The following is a 19,107-nucleotide window of genomic DNA, read 5'->3' on the forward strand; positions in this document are numbered from 1 at the left end:
ACTTTGCCTTTCCACTTCTGGGAAAGTCTGTGACTGGCTCAAAACAAAAAGCCAAAGCCAGCCTTCCCCCCTCTCCATTATTTTGTTCTAGTGTCATGGTTCCGTAAGGAACAGAGTCCCATGATATGGCTACACTTCTCAGTGTACATCCTAAGCGCCTACTAGCACTGTAGCTGAAGGTGCCTTGTTCTGAGAATAGTTATAGGGGAGGAGGTTTCTGCAAACCTATGTTGTAGAATATTTGGGTACTAAAACCTGCTGTGGATGTACTGAAACATTGTCGAACTTAACAGTGAGTAACTATATGTAAAAAATTTATCTTCCTGCAGTCACATGAATGAGTGTCATCATTAAGTTTGATGAACTTTTTGTCATCTCTATGTCATTTTGTCCATATAAAACTAGATTGTTTGTGCAAAAATAACTGGAATTTCAAGGGATGGAAAACTTGTTATCTAATAATATAGTGAGTCTGTACCACTTTTCTGACTTTCAATTTGAAAAACAGATTATTTAATTTTAAAAGCATATATGTCTTCCAGTTTTACTTTCACCTTCTCACCAAGCATAATTCTGGAAAACGGGATTTGTCTGTTTTGGGAAGGTAGTTAGTCATGTATTTGATGTTGCTCAGAGAAGAGTCAGATCTTCTTGTTTCAAAGCCTCTTTTTGGGTACTGTGTTTCGGAGAGGGAATAGCTGACACTTTCATGGACTTTGATAATGTTTGCTCATGAGATGATGAGACTTGTTGCTTTTAACCAGTAGCCGGTTTAGTAGAGTTTTTTAATGAAGACATTTTACCCTCTTTGTTCTATGCAATTTTGTGTTCCTTTTCTGTGAAATTTTGAAGAATTATTTTTCCTGCATGCAAATCATGTTGTGTAATGCAATTTTGGTTTATAATTCTAGAGTTTTTTGAAAGTCATGGATTCATGTTCAGATACCATAGCAGTGTCTTTGGAAAATTTGACTGGGAACAGAGAGAACTTGTGGGGCAGGATGAGGAAAGACATGAAACAATTGTAATGACATGCACAGAAATTAGGAAGCAGAACTTGTAATACAGCTCATCTAAGTCTATAGAAATTGAAAAAATTTGAAGTAAAATCTTAAGATATTCAGCTTGACTCTTTCCACATTCAAACACATGACACTCCCTCTTCCTTTTTGCCTTTTGGTATAACTAATGCTACTTGTCATAAAAGTCTGGTGCTATAGCTGAGAAAGAATGCCTTTGCAAAGAGCTGTACACAGGACAAGCGGTAAATGCTTCATCTTCATGTTTCATCATTATTAGTCATGGAATGTGGCTAGTACAGTCTGATATTTAACACATCAGGTTAAGCACAGTTTTAATGAGTACAGCATCCTCTCAATTTTGAGCTCATGTTTATCTTCATGTTTACCTGTAATTTTGTCTCGAACTTTTGAAATATGATTCTAAATAGGATATTTCTTGTGGCTAAATACTCCTTTTATAGATGTGAAAGGCTGTCTAGCATACATGGCTTCCTTGATCTTCCAGAGATTCTTGAATATGAGATATGGGCTGTGATCTGAAAAGCTTTTGAGCTTTTTCCTTTCTTGCTGTAAAAATAAAGTATTAGTAATAAATATTTAAGTTCTCACAGTGCTCTACTTTTTCTTCTCCTTTTAGTTCAAAAAGCATCGTTCTTCAAATGCATACACAAACAATTTTGCAAAGTCTGTGGTAAACCTTGTAGATGCTGTAAGTATCAACGTTTCTTCTGAAAACTATATCACTGACTTTCTTAGTTTAGTGCTGTATTAAAAAAGTTAACATTAGCAGACACTAGGATAAAAAAATTATCAGCTATAAAAATTACATTTTAAAACTCATTTCTAGTTCCTCTGCAGAGCAATAGCCTGGGGTGAACATCTAGGAAACCACCAAATTATCCTTGGCTTTATTCTCAAAGCTTGCAGCTGCCAGAGTTTGCCCTGGCCAGGGTGGATTTCAAACTTGAAGGAGCTTTCAGTAGCTGTCACTGCTTAAGAATGAGATTTAATCGAGTTTAGATTTGTGAAATAAATCTAACCACAAGTGGTTGAAGCTGCAAGTATAGTTCACAAAGTATACACATATCTAGGGGGAGAAAAAAAGTGTGAATAAAAATTATCCTTTATAAGTCTGTACTTATAACTTAAAAACAATCAAAATCACATTTTAGTACATTATAAATGAGTGGCACTGACACAGATGCCATACTTGTATCTGTGACTAAATTTAGAACAATTTAACATAGACTGTATAAACTAAAAGTAAGATTTGTGGTAAAATTTGATTTTTTTTTTTTTCCTCTTTTGATATACCTGTAATGAGCACACACATTTCAGAGCTGTGTTTGTAGTGAAAACAGGATAGATTCTCTAGTAGTGATAAATACAAAGGCTAGAAAAATTCTGACTTTTGAGTCCCCTTTCCATGTGATGTTATGGGTACCAGTAGAACTGTGTGATATGATTCAGTGCAAAACATTGTCAACAGTTTGTTTAACTTGGAGGAAGCAATACAGTATTTGTTCTTAATATCTTACATATGAAGTATTATGTATATGGTATGTGCATTGAAAACTTAGGTGAATATAATACATAAAAAACTGGAAGTGTTCTGGAATATTTTTGTGTGATGGTCTGAAAGTGCCAATAGTCTGAAGAAAAGTTAATAGAGCAGATAAAAATACAAATAATTGAAATTATATTTCTGCAATTTATATTGGACATTCCTGAGGAAAGGGTGGCATCTTCATTTTTTTTCTCATCTGATCATTATTTTTTGTATTTCTTCTGCATTTCAACAAGAGTTATTTAATCTATCTTTCCTTTCTCTGACTATTCCTTCTGGTTTTCCATTTTTATTTGCTGTATGTGTATATAGAGGAACATTCAGCTTCTCTCCAGTGTAGAATTCAGTCCCCTGATAGAGATCTTGCAAAATGACATCTTAATGGCCTTTTCTCTAAACGAAGCATGAAAAGTAGCAGGAATTCCTGCCTTGTTATTCCCTTGTGCTCATAAGGAGAGGGCTGTATTTCTCACTGCTATATTATTGGGAAAAGGATATTGGCTTTCAGGGGCTTCCAGGTTCTCTGCCCTTCTTCCATTCTTTCCTTCCCATTTGCTTCAGGAAGTACGGTTTTCCTCTCAGGAAACACAAGTAAAGTCTTTATTGATCCTCCCATATGTAATTTCTGCTGTTCAATTTTATTGATTTCTCTCATGTTGTTAACCTTTTTCTGTTTATGTCCTCAGCCTGTCTCTCAGATTGCAGTATATCAATATTCAATTTTCTCCAAGAACTTTGAAGGAAAAAAGAGCTTAGCTGGTTGCCCTCTCTTGTTTTTATATTTATTGCCTTTTTTTCTAAGCTGAATATTATACATTGACTTTTTTATAAGGATAATACAAACTTGATACAAAAGACTAGCATGCTAGTCAGTGCTAGTTTATTCAATATAAATATCTATCATAACTGCAGGATGATATTTGCGATTCATGTTGTGTATTGTAGGTGTAATTTGGCAAAAAGTTAATAAAAGCATATATTTAATATGGTGCCTTGTGGAAGTGACCAAATAACTTGCCTTTTTTTATTTTATGAATTAGGCAGCCAGTGGACTAATTATCCAGTGCTTTTAGATCATAACTAAGTATGATCAGTAAGTGTTCCTTGTGTCCCAATAAGACTTTTGATGGGAAGACTGTCTGTTGTGGATAAGGAATGCATCTTTTGTAGATCTGCAATTTCCAAATAACCTTAGTTAATAAAATTTCTCATTTTATGACCTGAACCTAAAGGGAGCAGCAGTATTATTTCAGAATCAAGTATCATGCACAAAGTTTAAATGAATATTTTAAAGCCGTTTTGTAATTATTAGGGCCTGATTGTCATTTCCTTGTCTATTGCTACAGTGACATTAAAATTAATAGAAAAATTAATATTCTTATACTTAATTATCACATTACTTGAATAGCATTAAGTCATCATACTATAAATGAGAATCAAGCATTATGTGAATTAAATTTTGGATGTATTGGAGGACTGAGAAATGATTTAATCTTGACTTAAGCATTGGCTTTGGCTGTTCTTTGTCTTTGAGATCTTTCTTTTCTTTTCTTTTTCTTTGAGATCACCCAGTGTACCTTTACATTTCTTCTTTGCTGATTTTTGTGCAGGTTTTATGCAAAATTCAGTGGTGATATTATTTGACCTGAGAATTTTAAAGAAAAGGTAATAGTTCAAAAAAGGAGCAGCAAGGTTTTTTTGTCCTCTGAAATAGAAAATTTAAGTTGATCAGAATATTAACATTTAGGAAATCCTAGGCATTACCAGCTAACTGTTCCCCCATGTTTCCCTCCTGCTTTATCCCTCTTGTCCTTCCGCTTTACTCTTACTGGCTAACTGTGCATGTTTGACCCAGTGTTCTACTCCTGTGCCTGTCCTGTCTCTGCCCTCAGATATACAAGGAACAGCTGAACACCAGGGTGGTTCTTGTTGCTGTGGAAACTTGGACGGACAGAGATCGTATTAATATTCACCCTGACCCTCTGCAGATGCTTCATGATTTCTCCAAATACCGACAACACTACATCAAACAGCATGCTGATGCTGTGCACCTGCTGTCGTATGTACCATTGTACAATGGTTTAGACTTACAGTTTTATATACCTTTCTGTCTGCTGCTTTTGTCTACCTCTCTATTCTTGCCTACATTTTGTCTGCTGCTTTTGTCTACCTCTCTATTCTTGCCTACATTTTGCTTGGTAGTCATCGCGTCGGTCAACATCTGCCTTCCTTAGGAAGCTTAATCTATTTTTTTAACATGTTAGTCTATTTTTAATAGGTGTAGTATATACCATGGTCATGTTGATATATACCTATAATGAAATTTTAATGTCTTTGCAAACTGGAAGCAGCGTCACATATTTGAAATGTCTTCTGATGAGCCTTTAAGGACACATAGTTTTGCTAATCAGGTGTGTAATGTACTGCTTTCACAGAAAGAGCAGGAGAGGGCAGAGCTAGCAGTATTATATGTTGCCACAAGAGCATTTCATTTACTATATTTATTCAAACATATAGGTGCAGCAATGATTTGTTAATGGAAGGTCCCCTCCCTTAGAGCTGTAATGAATTGTTTTCTGAGACACAAAGCATGTTGAGGGGAAATTCCACTTGCATCATTAGGCACAACATCAGCCTTGAGCAACAGGATTTTTTTACTTCAAGGCATTGTAAGCAAAGAGGGGGAAGAGTGTGTTTCTCTGTGCAGCATAAGGATCGTAAGCCTTCTCTCAGCAGCATGACATACTATGAGGATGGAGTGACAGATGTCTTCCATGTGATTCTCCTATCATTCATCTTCTGCAGAGGAAGATAAAAATAGGGGGTGAAGAATCTCCTCCAGCCTCTTGTCATAGCTGCACTACCCTAATACAGGCATTGCAACACAATGCTCATTACGTTTTTCATAACATATGCAACGTGCTGATACTGTGCACTGTTAATTACTTTTATGCATGTATTGTGTCACTTGCTGAAGAGTTTGCCAGCGGGCAAACAGGCTCTTCTCAGTGGTGCACAGTGAAAGGTACCAAATACAAACTGAAATGGAGGAAATTCCATTTAAACATAGGGAAAAAACCTTTTCACTGTGAAGATGGTCAGATGCTGAAACACATTGCCCAGAGAGGCCATGGTGTCCATACTTGGAGATACTCAAAAGCCAGTGGAACATGGTCCTGAGCAGCCTGCTCCAGCTGAGCCTCCTTGGAGCAAGGGGGACGAACTAGACCACTTCCAGATGTGCCTGCCAACCTTACTGTGGTTCTGTCTACTGTAAAGCATCTAGCTTTAAGCATTTAGTATGGTTAAGCTGCAGTTTGAAAGTTCTGATGGTTGTCAGAATGCTCTGAAAAAATAAATATATACCTGTCTGGAATATCCTGTCATTTAAAAAAACAAAAGGGCCATTGATTCTGCTCTTGTAAAAGATTTAATTTTCAAAGATTAGAGTCATTTGCTATGCATGCCCAAGGCTATGTAGATTTATTATTATGGCTATGAATTTAAAAGAGGTATCATTCATAATAGTGTATAGACATTTTATAGAATAATTCAGATCTTAAATAGTTATTATTAAGTATTTAAATAAAATTATCATGTGTTATATCAGTTCTTTGGAAAAACCCCCACAGCGATTAACCATAAATTGATACTGATTAACAATAAATTAAAGGAGGCAGGGTTAAAGAGCAGTATTAAATTACTTTCCCTTTAGGTATGCTTCTCAGTCTTTTCATTTGGAGTTGAAACTAAAACTTGAATTGGTTTGGATTAAGAGCGTAATTTAAAAAATTCCTAACACTGATACATTTCAGTACAGAATTCCTTCCTGACAGATTATAAATTGGAATATATTGTTACCTTTTTAAAGGGAATGTTATAATTATATTTTCTTAGGAATCTGGTACTCTAACTTTCTCTGCTTGGTTTGTTTATGGGTTGGGGCTGATTCTGACTTTACAAGATAAAAATAGTATTTTTGTTGAAGGTTGTATCTAATCGAATCTTTTGATGCAGGTGTTCTGTTTGTAAACTTGCAGTTGCTTTTGGTGCTAGATGAGGATTAATGTTCATGCAACGTATCATAGTATGTGTGCAAGTGTGAACTTTCAGTAAATTCTTGGTGCCCAATGTCAATGTGTTTATATTTTCTTATTTTATTTGTTTGTAAGGAATGTGACATTTCATTACAAAAGGAGCAGCTTAAGTTACTTTGGAGGGGTTTGCTCTGTGACCAGAGGAGTAGGAGTGAATGAGGTAATACTTCTTTCCAATGACTAAAGTGAAAGAAAATAGAAACTGTACATTATAACCTCAGAGTTTATGTGTTTCAGTATTTAGGGCTTTAAAGATAATGTCCATATTAAGAAGTTAGGATTCTCATAGCCAGCCTTCTTGTATCATCATTGAACTGCTGCTCACTGTGCTTTTCTTTTTTAAAAAGCATTCCTCCTGTCTGTATTATTCTCTTAATAAGATCTTAAATTGGCTTTTAGTATATTTGACAGAAATTTAGATCTGAAAATCTCTGACAGAAGTATTTGCAATACAGCACTGAACATCCTTTTGGGTCTTCTCATTTGATCAAGAGGCTTGATCTTCTAAGGTGCTGATGACATGTAGTTCTTATTGGTTTATTTTAACATTAAAAATAGACAAAATTGATTCCTGTGTATTGATATTTAAATTTTTATCTTTTTCCTCAGTACAGTGTAAAATCGATAATGAAAATCTATTTTAATGTGGGTTAATCATACTATACAAAACTATATTACATATGTATCAGACATACTCCTTTCTCTAGGTTAACCAGCAGACAGGGATTTCCTCAGGTTAAGAGAGGAGAATATTTTCCATTATGTACTTCATTGTGTTTATTTTCCTTATATGCACACAGAATTGTTATTGGCTGTACAGAATTACTGAACTAGTAGGTACACCAGAATGGGCTGGTGTAGTGTTCATTAGAGTAACTTACTTTTTTTTTTTTTTTTTTTTAAATTGCACTCCTCTTGAAACACAGTATGGCCTCCCTTTGGCCATGGCACAGGAACTAGCACAAAGTCTTGCTCAGAACCTTGGAATACAATGGGAGCCAGCTGCCAGGAAACCGAGTATGTACATGGACATGGAGTCTTCTTTTGTCCTCCTTAGCTAAATATATGAAGTCTTCCTTTGTAATATTTGAAGCAAACACCAAACTTGCTGTAACTGTAGAACAAGAATTGCTGCTTTTGGAAATATATGCACCAAAATTTGAGTTTAACCAAAATAAGAGCCACCAGTTTAGCACTCATTTTGCAATGGCCTCAGTGATGTCCTATGTCATAACCGACATTCAAAGGTATAATGGTAAAAACAACATTAATCTAACTCAGAACTCCTTATCTATCATAATGAGATCTTTAACTTCTATGGAAGTATTGTTGATTTATTAAAATACAAAAATACCTAATTTATAACTGAAGAAACAGTAAGAAGCTGTAACCTGGTCCACAGTGACATTTGCTCAGCTTGTTACCTTGCTGCTTCACAGCCAGAAGATGAGACTGATGTGACCTTAACACATACAGAGTGTAGGTACAAAAGCTGCTGCAAAAGCTCTTTTTGGGACTAAAGAAAATTGTTGGGTTTTTCCACTCACATCTTGTAAGCAATTTGGCAACTTTCTGTTTCTTCTTTAAGAATGTGAATGATAATGCTGAGTTCATTTTGGAGTCACTTCAGAAATCTGTGAATTAGGAAGCAATGTAGAAAAGTTTAGGGAATGTTGTTTTGTAAAGCATTGCTTTTAACTTGTGTAAACTTGGAAATTGCTAAAATATTTTCCATATCATTGTTTTTTGATTACAGGTAAAACAGAGCTCATACAATTTGGAAATCAATCTTTTTTAACTGTAAGATAGGGGGTTTAAAAATGATAGCTTAGTTTCCTTATTTGGATACCCTATAAAGGGTATATATAAATATAAAGGTGTATGTGTGTGTGTATATATATATATAAAGGTATCTCTATAAAGAGAAAGATTAATGAAAACCTGGGTAGAGCAGGAATAACCATATAAATAATCTGTGAATGTTTTCTGTGGAATAACTATGGATTTGGTGTAGTAACTAGAATACAGAACCTTTCTTCTTGAGAATATTACTACTTTGGTAGAGAATTTTTATGGGTAGTTTATAACTTCTATTTTACCAATGATAAGATGTTGATCTTTTGTTTTTATTTTATGAATTTGGTCACTGTTGACTTACATGCTGTAGCTGTAAGTAAACTGTAAATCCATTTTCACTCAACTGCTTTTTCTAATGAATGTTTGATTGGCTCATTCATATATTGCTATTAATAATTCTATGCCAAAGGGAAAAAACGTGGCCTGTCCAATAAGGATTCTCCTTCAGGGTGTTCTGTACACATTTCAGGGAGGAGGAAATGTGAACGTTTTTAAACATCAGTATCATGTTTACTGCACATACCCTCACGCTGCCTGTTTTGAGAGCATGTAAGGAAGAATGTTGCCAGCTATTTTTAGCTTTCTATACTGCCTGAAACTTTGTGTTGAGTCTCAGAATGTGCACATATGGTATACTTTTATGTTAAGTATATTAGTATCTCTTCAAGTGGGCTGGCTTCCTTTTTGGGGCTAGAATCTGTATAGCCAAGCAATCTTTGTATAATTAGTCAAGGTCCATTTCATAGTGAGTAATTTATATTTATTGTAAGCATATTTGTAACTGCTTTCCTTTTCTGTTGTATTTTGGTCTTGTCTGAGAAGAGTGTGACTGCACTGAATCCTGGGGTGGTTGCATCATGGAGGAAACAGGGTATGTCATAACTATCAGTAACTGAGGGCTCTGGAATGAGTTCATAGTTTACATTATGACATAAATATTTATGTATTGGGTTTTGTCCATGTGTGTTAGTACTAATAAATGAAAAACTAGAAGCAGTTGGAACAACCCAAACATACAGATCAATGATTTCAATTTTCAGCAACTCATTCCCTTTACTATTCACATTTTAGGGAGTTATTAATAAATCTTATATTTTGAAGTGAAATGCAGTGTTTTCACTAATGCTTTGCTCTACCTACAATAATTGAAAAGTAAAAAATGTATATTTTTCATTAAATAAATCCAGTTAGACTTTTTATATGCAGCTGGAAAAGTGTTATAATACAGTTTTTGTGAGTGGTATTTCTATTTTCCTCCTAAATTGTAATTATTTTCCCCCCAATTCCTTCAAAATTATAATTTTTAGTGAACAGATCTCTCTGCTTCGGTTCTGGTGAATAGAAGTAGAAACCTGAAGCTTTCAGAAAGCAAGTGCTCTCAATCCTTAGCTAAATGGTCAGTGAAGTCTGACGGGGAAGCACATCTATACAGAAGGAAACCAGGTTTCATTGCCTTCTACCCTCACACACCACCAAAGATTCTGTTTGTGATTGATTAGAAAAAGATAGCTTCTGAAATGTAGGTTTTTGAGTCTTATAAATCACTTCCTATCAGAATTCTTGCTCACTGTGGAAGCTTGATTGCAAAAATCATGGAGAAAATTAGTTATAAATAAGACAGAAGGAGCTTAGTTTTTTCATATGGTATTTGGAAGTTGGTTCTTCAGTAGAATTACTGTGTGGCTTTCCTGTAGACTTGTAATTGTCAAGCCACCATATGAATGCAACAGAAATGTAGACAGAAAATCAGTAAGTTTACTTCTGCAATCTAAAGTAAGGCATTGATCAGAATAGATACTAGCTTCCTTCCTATGGTGAACTCATCAAAGTATCAGTCTCAGATGGAAATACCAGTAGAAGAGGTTGTGGAACAAACCTCTTCTATGGATTAGGTAACAGTAAAAAAAAATATGCCAGGAACAGATGATAGTCACCCAGAAGCTGACTAATGAAATGAGTGAATAATTAGCTGCAGTGTAAAGCCTTTTCACTTAACTCCATCAGTGCCAGAAGACATTTTTTATTTATCATGGAATAATTCAATGGGGAAATGTCGGCTCGGTAGCAGTGAGCTGCTAGGAAAGGAATGGAGAACCTTGTCATGGATGGTTACCCCCATTTTAATAGCGTGAATAGTTCTCATTCCCAGACCTCAAAAAATGGCTAATAAAAATATCAGACAGTTTCTGCATGTGAGAAATTACTAGTAAAGTATGTTTTCATCAGGCTGGGAAAAAGATGGAGATGAGGAAATATGGGAAAAGTCTGTAACGTCATGAACAACATGGAAAATGATTACTGTTTCTTCCAGTGTAAGAACTAGGGAGACATGAAATGAGACTAGCATGGTGACAGAAAAAAGAGGATGAAATTATTCTTCTACCAGTCTGTAATTTAAAGCTGTGAAACATCTTGCCATAGTATCTTGTAGATGCTAAAAGATTTTGGGCGAATTCATGGGAGAAAATATAGTGAAGATTATTAAATAAGATAAAACAAGGCTTCCTGAGAAAGTTAATTGAGCTGAAAATTGTTGGAAACTGGAAAAATATTCTGCAAGTAGTAGTACAGTGCTCTGTTCCCTACTTTTTCCTGGGCATGTTCTCAGGACCAAAATCAGAGATGGCATTTGGATAAAGTGGATTTTTAGTCTGGCCTTATACAGCTGTTCTTATGGCTGCAATTACTTTTACTTTAAAAATTAACCTTATTAACAGGATCAGAAGAATTGAACAGCTTTAAAACCTTAGCATGAAATCAGGGATCTGGAATGCAATCCATCTTTTAAACTGAAGCTGCAGGGAAGACAAACCCAAGAGAACACTGGATTATGCATGCAATTGAGAGGGTGCCTAGCAGCTATTATGATAATGTGGTTTCACATTCTTAAGATTAGAAGACTACAGCTTCATGCACTGTAGATCCATATACTAGATGTATAAAAATGCAAGATGTTTAAAAACCTTTTCTTTTGTTCTGATTTTATTATTTGCAAATAAGACTGAGATGACATACTTTTGCACACAGTGGTTGTAAGAAACTGGGATTTACAGTATTAAAAAAATGTTGTGACCCCTCCACCCCCTTCCAGTAACTGTTGGTGTTTCAGGCATTTATTAAGCTAATTCTTTGCCATTTTAGGGTGTACCATTCCAGGAAATTCTCCAAATGCAGCATTGCAGAATACAAAGAATTTTTACTTCGTGGGGGAGGTGCCTGTCTTTTCAACAGGCCAACAAAGGTAATAAATATGTTGGTAATCAGCACCTCTGCTAAACATTGTAATGAAAATGTAATAATTTCACTAACACCCTTCTATTCTGAAATTTATTCAATTGTCTATGTGGGTATTTTCTTGAGATTGCTTGTAGTTAGCTGACTGTTCATTCCCGTAACATTTAAAAATAATCTTAAGAGGAATGCAACTTGTTTTCTGTCAATTCTTCATGCTCAAATAATGACAAATATTGCAGTTGATTTTTCGCAGCTAGATACATTCCCATTCAGCTTAAATGCACTACATATTACGCTGGAAGTAGTGCAAAATAAATCCAGAAGTGAGGTTGTAGTGGATGGTCCACATACACTCAATTCTCAGACTTTTTTCCTGAGGTTGTTAAAAAGAATGCCAGTTACCACACTAGGAATTAGAAATCAATAACTTACTTCATATAGGCAGTAGCAGCTTGTGGTTGTTCTCAAAGTTAACTTCATTTATTTTCCTTTCAGACATACATCTAGCGAACTCTGTAATTGGTAACTGTTTTCTTGTACCGTCCACTTCTTTTTTTGCCTAAAAACTTATCAGGGTCATAATTCTTTCTAAGGTAGTATTAGTGTGACATCCTTCTAAAGCTGAGCAGTATAAAAATATTCCATGTGGCTCTTTTTGCAAAGTAAGATCAATCCAAACTATTAATATTCTATTTAAACATGGTGTCAAACTTGCTGTCCTTGCAGAATTTAATACCACATGATGAGACTATTAGGCCGCTCCGTTTACTGTGCTGTATCCTTTGGTAGACCACCACCTTGCACAATTAACTAAAAAAATTTTGCTTGTTAGAGTGTGTTTTAATCTTTTCCCAGGGTAGCAATCTTTTCTTATAGAATAAGCATGTAAGAATATTTACAGAAAAGAGTAAGTAGGGAGAAAGAAAAATACAGCTTCATTTTTTGATGGTGGTTGTCTAGCAAGGTAATGTGAACAAATTGTCAAATTGACTGTATACAGAATTAAAATCTGGTTTACTTACATTAAAATACCCCCAGGAGAATGGTTGAATTATCTTTATATGTTATTTGTGACAGTGTATCACAGCTTTGAAGTTTAAGGCACTTTGTGGCAGAGGGGAATCATATAGTCTTTTGAATCTATAATTTGGAGGTTGGGAGGTAAGGTAAAAAATGGTTTGTTTAATCTTTAGGGAAATAAAATGTAACTTAAGTGATTGTTTAACAAAGTTAAGCAGTCACTATGATCTCTGGTTGACACCTTTTTGTTTTCTTATGAGCTACGGGTCAGACGACCAGGTCTGTCTGATAGACAACTGAATTTCAGGTTGAGAATAAGAGATCTTGCCGTCTCCACTGAAGCATAGTAGTCACAGTAGCTTGGGGGGGGGAGGGGGAAATAATTTCAGTTTTCTGAATCATATCATCATTGCTAGTGAAGAAGAATACATATGGGTATTGCTTCAGTGTAGTTTTGCTTCTGACACCCAAAATTGTAGGTGCGATTGATTACCTATGTGGTTTATGGAACAAAAGTAAAATATTTTCTTTCTTTTTGATTAAGCATTATGGTTCCTCCCTCCCTCCCAAAAAAGTACTAAAGACGACTTCTATCCAAGTTTATAAATTAATTTGTATTTTATTATATGTTATGTTTCATGTCTTGATGATCCTCAACAGCTGTACTGCCACTAAGCCCATGCAGAAAGAACATGTTTACTCACATCTTTCACCCTCATCTAGTTGTAGATTTATCTGTTCTTATTTTAACGTCTTAACTTTTAACTTCTCATTTCAACCTATTTCTAGTGGTGAATGTGTTTCTGTTGCTAATATCCCAGTTAAATTGGAGATTCCGGATATTCTTACAGGATTTTAAAGCAGAATTATTATATTGAAAGCAGACAAGGTTTTTGAAAAATTATTTATGTGACAAAAATAAAAGACTGAAAAATATCTTAAATCACCTTTAATCAAAATTATGATATGTGAAACCAGTATAGAATCTATATCATCCTGAACTGTAGAATTTATCTGTATTGTATACATCTGGTCTTAGGAGTAACTGTTTAGCACTATCTATATGTGGTTGTGTTATTCTAACTTACTAATAAGGCACATCAAACTTCCTTTTGGCAGTGTTTCTTAATATTTATTATTTTCATGCACAGACATGTTAGATTGGAATAGAGAGTAGCTAATTGCATGAGCAAGTATGGGTACCTGAGTAGGTCACGGAGATCATATTGCTGCCTGGTTTCTTGAAGGAATTGTCAGAGAAATGAGAGTCTGTAGAATTGGAATGAAGTTCAAATGTTTTCACCTTGAGTATTATTTTATTGTCTCTCTGTTTATCATAATTTTCTAAGATCAGTATTCTGCTAAAGAGGGCTTGCAATCAAGTGATTCAGCTGTACATCTTTCATGTCTGAACAATTCTGACTAGCAGTACTTGAAAAACATGCTGCCTTCCCCATCGCAGTAGCAAGGCATATATGTTCTCTGTGAGAGTGTGTTACCGTAGCATTGTGGAAATGGGCTATTTGTAACAGAAAAGTCATTTGAAAACTAGTTATATTCTTACTTGGGGGGGGCTTTTTTGCTTTCAGCTCTTTGAAACCACTGAGTGTGGAAATGGATATGTAGAAGCAGGAGAAGAATGTGATTGCGGTTTCCGAATGGCAAGTAGAGTTATATATTACTCCACAAGTCTTACACAATATATTAAAATAAATTATGTGATTGGTAATGGAGGGGGAAGAGTGATGGAAATGAATTTGTTTTGCCTATTGTTAGGGAACAACTTAAATAAAGGACTGTGTTAAAACATTTTTTCAAGTGAGAACGAGTGCAAAGACAGAGAGACTCCTCAGAACAGTCTTCCTGTTGTACTGCTGACAAGATGTAGCTCTTTCCCATCATTTTTGCATTGCACTGTAGAAGTGCTTATGCTTTACTTTTCCTGGACAATGTGCCTGGAATGGTAGACTCCTTATCTATGCTTTGGAGATAGGTGCCTGTGTTCAGACAGAATAAGTAAACTGTTGTTTTCTTGTCTATTGTAGAAATAATCCAATAATGTTTTTGCAAAAATCTGCCCTGTAGATTCAAGTCCTAGTTCTAGTATTTAAATATAATTGCACCCATAATTACTTTCCTTAATCTTTTTTCTGCATTGAATACAATTTGACTAAGCAGCCTGCATTTAGCACAGGCTGTTACACACCTGTGAAGAGGCTTCAGAGGTGTGAATCCCCTTGTTGCTATAGCATGTATGTCACCGTTTTCCCTTTACTTTAGTATTTGAGCATTGCAAAGGATTATTCCAGCTGATAATTTCAAGTCATCAGTGCTGAACTGAATCTTTCGTCTGCTGGTACATAATAGTGTGTTGGAAAGATTGTGAAGAAAAAACTTATTTAAAATGGAAAACTAAAAGTGTTGCTTAATATTTTCTTTAGGAATGCTATGCAGACTGTTGTAAGAAGTGCTCTCTTTCTAATGGAGCTCATTGTAGTGATGGACCCTGCTGTAATACATCATGTCTTGTGAGTGTTGCTGCAGTATATCTATTGTTCTTTTCAGTTGTCCATGGAAGTCGTGTGCAGCATGTTATAGTTCAAAGCGTGTTTTATGTAGAATGAAAAGGAACCACCTATGTAGACATAATCTTAGTCCTGAACTATATTCTTAATTTTCTAGTTTTTCCCACGAGGCTATGACTGTAGATACGCAGTGAATGAATGTGATATTGCAGAGTTCTGCACTGGAGATTCTGGCCAGGTATGTATGCAGAAGCTTTTGCTGCTTATACTATTGATGTTTGTTTGCATTTATTTTTATATCAATTTAAGATGAAAATTCAGATTAAAGAACTGCACACTCATATACCCACAAATAACTGGGGGGGAGGGGGTATCTTTTAATCCTAACAAAAATTTTTAAATGGAAGAATAAACTACCATAACCTCAAAAAAAAAATCTAAGTGGACTCAAATATGACTTCTGTAGGTTTGTTTTTTAAAATTTGTGTGCGTGTGTGTATCTGTATAGTATTTGCGACACTCCTTTGCTCTCTGCCTGCATAAGTACTAAGAATATACTGCAAATGTGAATGGATTCGAAGGTAGTAACAGTAAGATTTTATGAAATAAAATAGTTTAAATTACAAATGTAGAAAATTACAACTAATTGAGTATAGAATCATAGAATCATTTAGTTTGGAAAAGACCCTTAAGATCATCAGGTTCAACCATTAACCTAACACTGCCAAGTCCACCACTAAACCGTGTCCCTAAGCACCATATCTACATGTCTTTTAAATACCTTCAGGGATGGTGACTCAACCACTTCCCTGGGCAGCCTGTTCCAATGCTTGACAACCCTTTTGGTGAAGAAATTTTTCTAACATCCAATCTAAACCTCCCCTAGCACAACTTGAGGGTGTTTCCTCTTGTCCTGTCGCTTGTTACTTGGGAGAAGAGACTGACACCTATCTTGACACCCACCTTGCTACACTTCCCTTCAAGTAGTTGTAGAGAGTGATAAGGTGTGCCCTGAGCCTCCTTTTCTCCAGGCTAAACAACCCAGTCCCTCAGCCACTCCTGATAAGACTTGGATAAAGCGTTATGTTTTTTAAGACTGTGCACATGTATGATAATTTTAAAAGTTGTGGATCTTATGCATTTCTCTTGAAAACATTTGGCTAATACTCAAAAGTTTAGGAATAAACAGCAACCAAAACGTTGTTCCGAGTTCTTTTAAATGGTCAACATTCTGTACATTTTCCATTTTCACAGCATCTTTGACGCTTCAGGTGATGTGTGCTCCTTTTTAATACTGATTAGCCTCAAGGTTATATAAGAACTCCATAGCTGCTGCAGTCATCTACTGCATCAAGTTCTTAGCTTTGAAGAAATAAGATTCAGGATAGATCCTATGTCTCTCTCTGGCCATTGGCTGTAATTATAGATGCCAATAAATTAACAGTAACTTCTTTTTCTATTATCATCTGAGACATCCGCACTTACAGATAAGTAGCTATTGCTCAGGTTCTATTGTAAATCTTTTATTCTGTAGATGGAGCATTCTTATTGGGAGGGAGAAGGACTTTCTTAAGCTAGAAAGCTTGCCCTCAAATTATTGTCTAATGTGGTACATTGCAGCATACCCTTTCCAGATCTTCACAAGTCACTGTTTGAGGAGGAAAAGCTTTGAGAATGGTCTGCTTCTGGTTTTAGTAATCTGAGGCTTCTGGATCTAATGACCTGTTCATACCAAAAAAGTTTCCAATGCCAAGAGAACACGACTATTAACATCATAAAAAAACCCCCTCCACAGCTCTGTAAGCAATAGACTGGTAGGCTACAATGAGGTGCTGGCTTACTTTTAGTGGAACAGAAATGAATGCAGTGGCAGTGTTGCAAACATGGCCCCAGTGTTAGCTACCAAATCCTGTTGCTGAACACTTTTGTTTTGCTTTTTATTTGCCTCACCTCCTTAATTTCTACTTGGAATATGCAGAAATCAAACCTTGTATTTCGTGGCTCAAGATGTTAATTTTTTCTTTAGTGTTTGTAGCTATAAAGATTCCTGCACTGATTATGCTGTCTACCCCCTTTATATGTCGTGCAGTTCTATTTTAAAACTGGGAAAATTCCATATGTGATCCTTTGATCTATTATTACAGTACACATGATACAAAAAAAATCCTTAATTTTTTTCAGTGTCCACCAAATCTTCATAAGCAAGATGGGTATGCCTGTGATTCTAACCAGGTATGCAGTGTTAAAATTCCTGCACATCAGCAAATAGAAATCAACCAAATATAAATTTTCTTTTTTTTTTTTTTAATTTAAATCCTGTCTTCCATATTTCTTCATAAATTTTGTCTTTTGGACCTCTTGCTTGTACTTTATGCACTCTATGAATAGTAAAAATTTTTACTTTGAGTAAAATCTGCTTGGTATCTTTACATTTTGCATGTAGATCTTTTATTACACTCCATGTTAATAAGTTCTTTACAAGTATGTAAATGAGAAGTATAAAGCAGCTTGCTGCTATGTCAGTGTGTATTAGACACCAACTGACTTTGAGAATCTGGGCTAAAATGTGTACTCCATCTACCCAAATTAATGAAAACGATTATCCATCCCAATATGTGTGTGAAGAATCAAAATGAGACGTTTGTTGGGGAGGGGAAGGACATGAAATACGTGTTCAGTTCTCGTTGCTAACATGTTGTGTTTTGTTTAGGGTCGTTGCTATAATGGTGAATGCAAGACAAGAGATAATCAGTGCAAATATATCTGGGGATCTAGTAGGTTGACTTTAACTACCTTAAATGTATTTTATTTCTGGCCATTCCTGTCTTTGTTTTGTGTTTTTAGTATTTTTATTTTTTGTTCTTGCCACTGTAAGTTAATGTTTTCTGCTCAGTAGACTGCAGTGAGAAACTGTGCCTTGAATGCCAAGTGAAATTTTGAGTTTGGGAGTGATGACAGTGTGATTGTTCTGACGCGATGTGGTTGCAGACATAGGTAGGACAGCAAGTGCTGGACTCTGGTGGAATTAGATGAGAAAGCATACAAAATATTGGCAACTTTGAGTTACTGGTGCTGGGGCGGGGCGGAATGGGTTTGAGGATTTTTTTGGTATAGTTCAAAACAGATGTGTTTGGATTTTTTAATGATAGGTGTCAATTCCATTATCCTAGCAGTGGTTCATGCTAAAGCTGCTTCGCTTTGCCTCTCTTTGCTATACCATCCTGCAGGTCAGGAAAATTAGTACATTGGTGTGAATCTAAATATATATAGTACAAATTTAAGCCCAGAGGTATTGAGTAAAATAGAATTGCAGTTGCAATGGATTTTGCTTGCAGCTGAGGGGGGATAAATGCTCTGTGTAATGACTTTGAGACAGTTAAGCAGAGCAGAACTATCAGGATGTCCTGTACTCTCACACTTAATGTTTTCTTGTGCGTTTTGTCTAATCATAGCTGCCACTGCTGCCACTGCCTATTTGAGGCAGAACAATCATTCCATTCTGGGGAAGACAGGAGGGGAGTGATACAGTTTTACCAATTGTATTGTACAGTACAAAAGATGCTATATGAGTGTAAAATTGGATGGAGACAACATTTTCTTTGTCTTCTGATGCCTTTTTGAGCTTTATGTTGCCACCTCACATTTATTGATAGATGTTTTTGTTAAATAATTTATTTTCATATTACACACTTTTATTTTAAAATATTTGGTTTGTCTTCCGTACAAGTGATTTTACTGCAACTACTCTGTCTTATTTACCTTTAATATTTTATCTTTCTCTCTAT

General features: G+C 35.4%; 1 protein-coding gene across 1 annotated transcript in view; it reads left to right on the forward strand.

Annotated features, from left to right (window-relative positions):
* Window positions 1-19,107, forward strand: part of ADAM23 (ADAM metallopeptidase domain 23) — a gene marked incomplete at its 3' end in the record, with an annotated part of 76,519 nt that overhangs the window by 35,974 nt on the left and 21,438 nt on the right. Inside the window, 11 exon segments of the mRNA XM_082001870.1 lie at window positions 1,660-1,731; window positions 4,482-4,648; window positions 6,762-6,846; window positions 7,613-7,703; window positions 9,366-9,414; window positions 11,685-11,784; window positions 14,387-14,458; window positions 15,239-15,325; window positions 15,480-15,560; window positions 17,504-17,554; window positions 18,033-18,096. Coding sequence (XP_081857996.1) covers window positions 1,660-1,731; window positions 4,482-4,648; window positions 6,762-6,846; window positions 7,613-7,703; window positions 9,366-9,414; window positions 11,685-11,784; window positions 14,387-14,458; window positions 15,239-15,325; window positions 15,480-15,560; window positions 17,504-17,554; window positions 18,033-18,096 — 919 coding nt within the window.

Source organism: Phaethon aethereus (genome assembly GCF_964289735.1).
Source record: "Phaethon aethereus genome assembly, chromosome: 6".
Lineage (NCBI taxonomy): Eukaryota > Metazoa > Chordata > Aves > Phaethontiformes > Phaethontidae > Phaethon > Phaethon aethereus.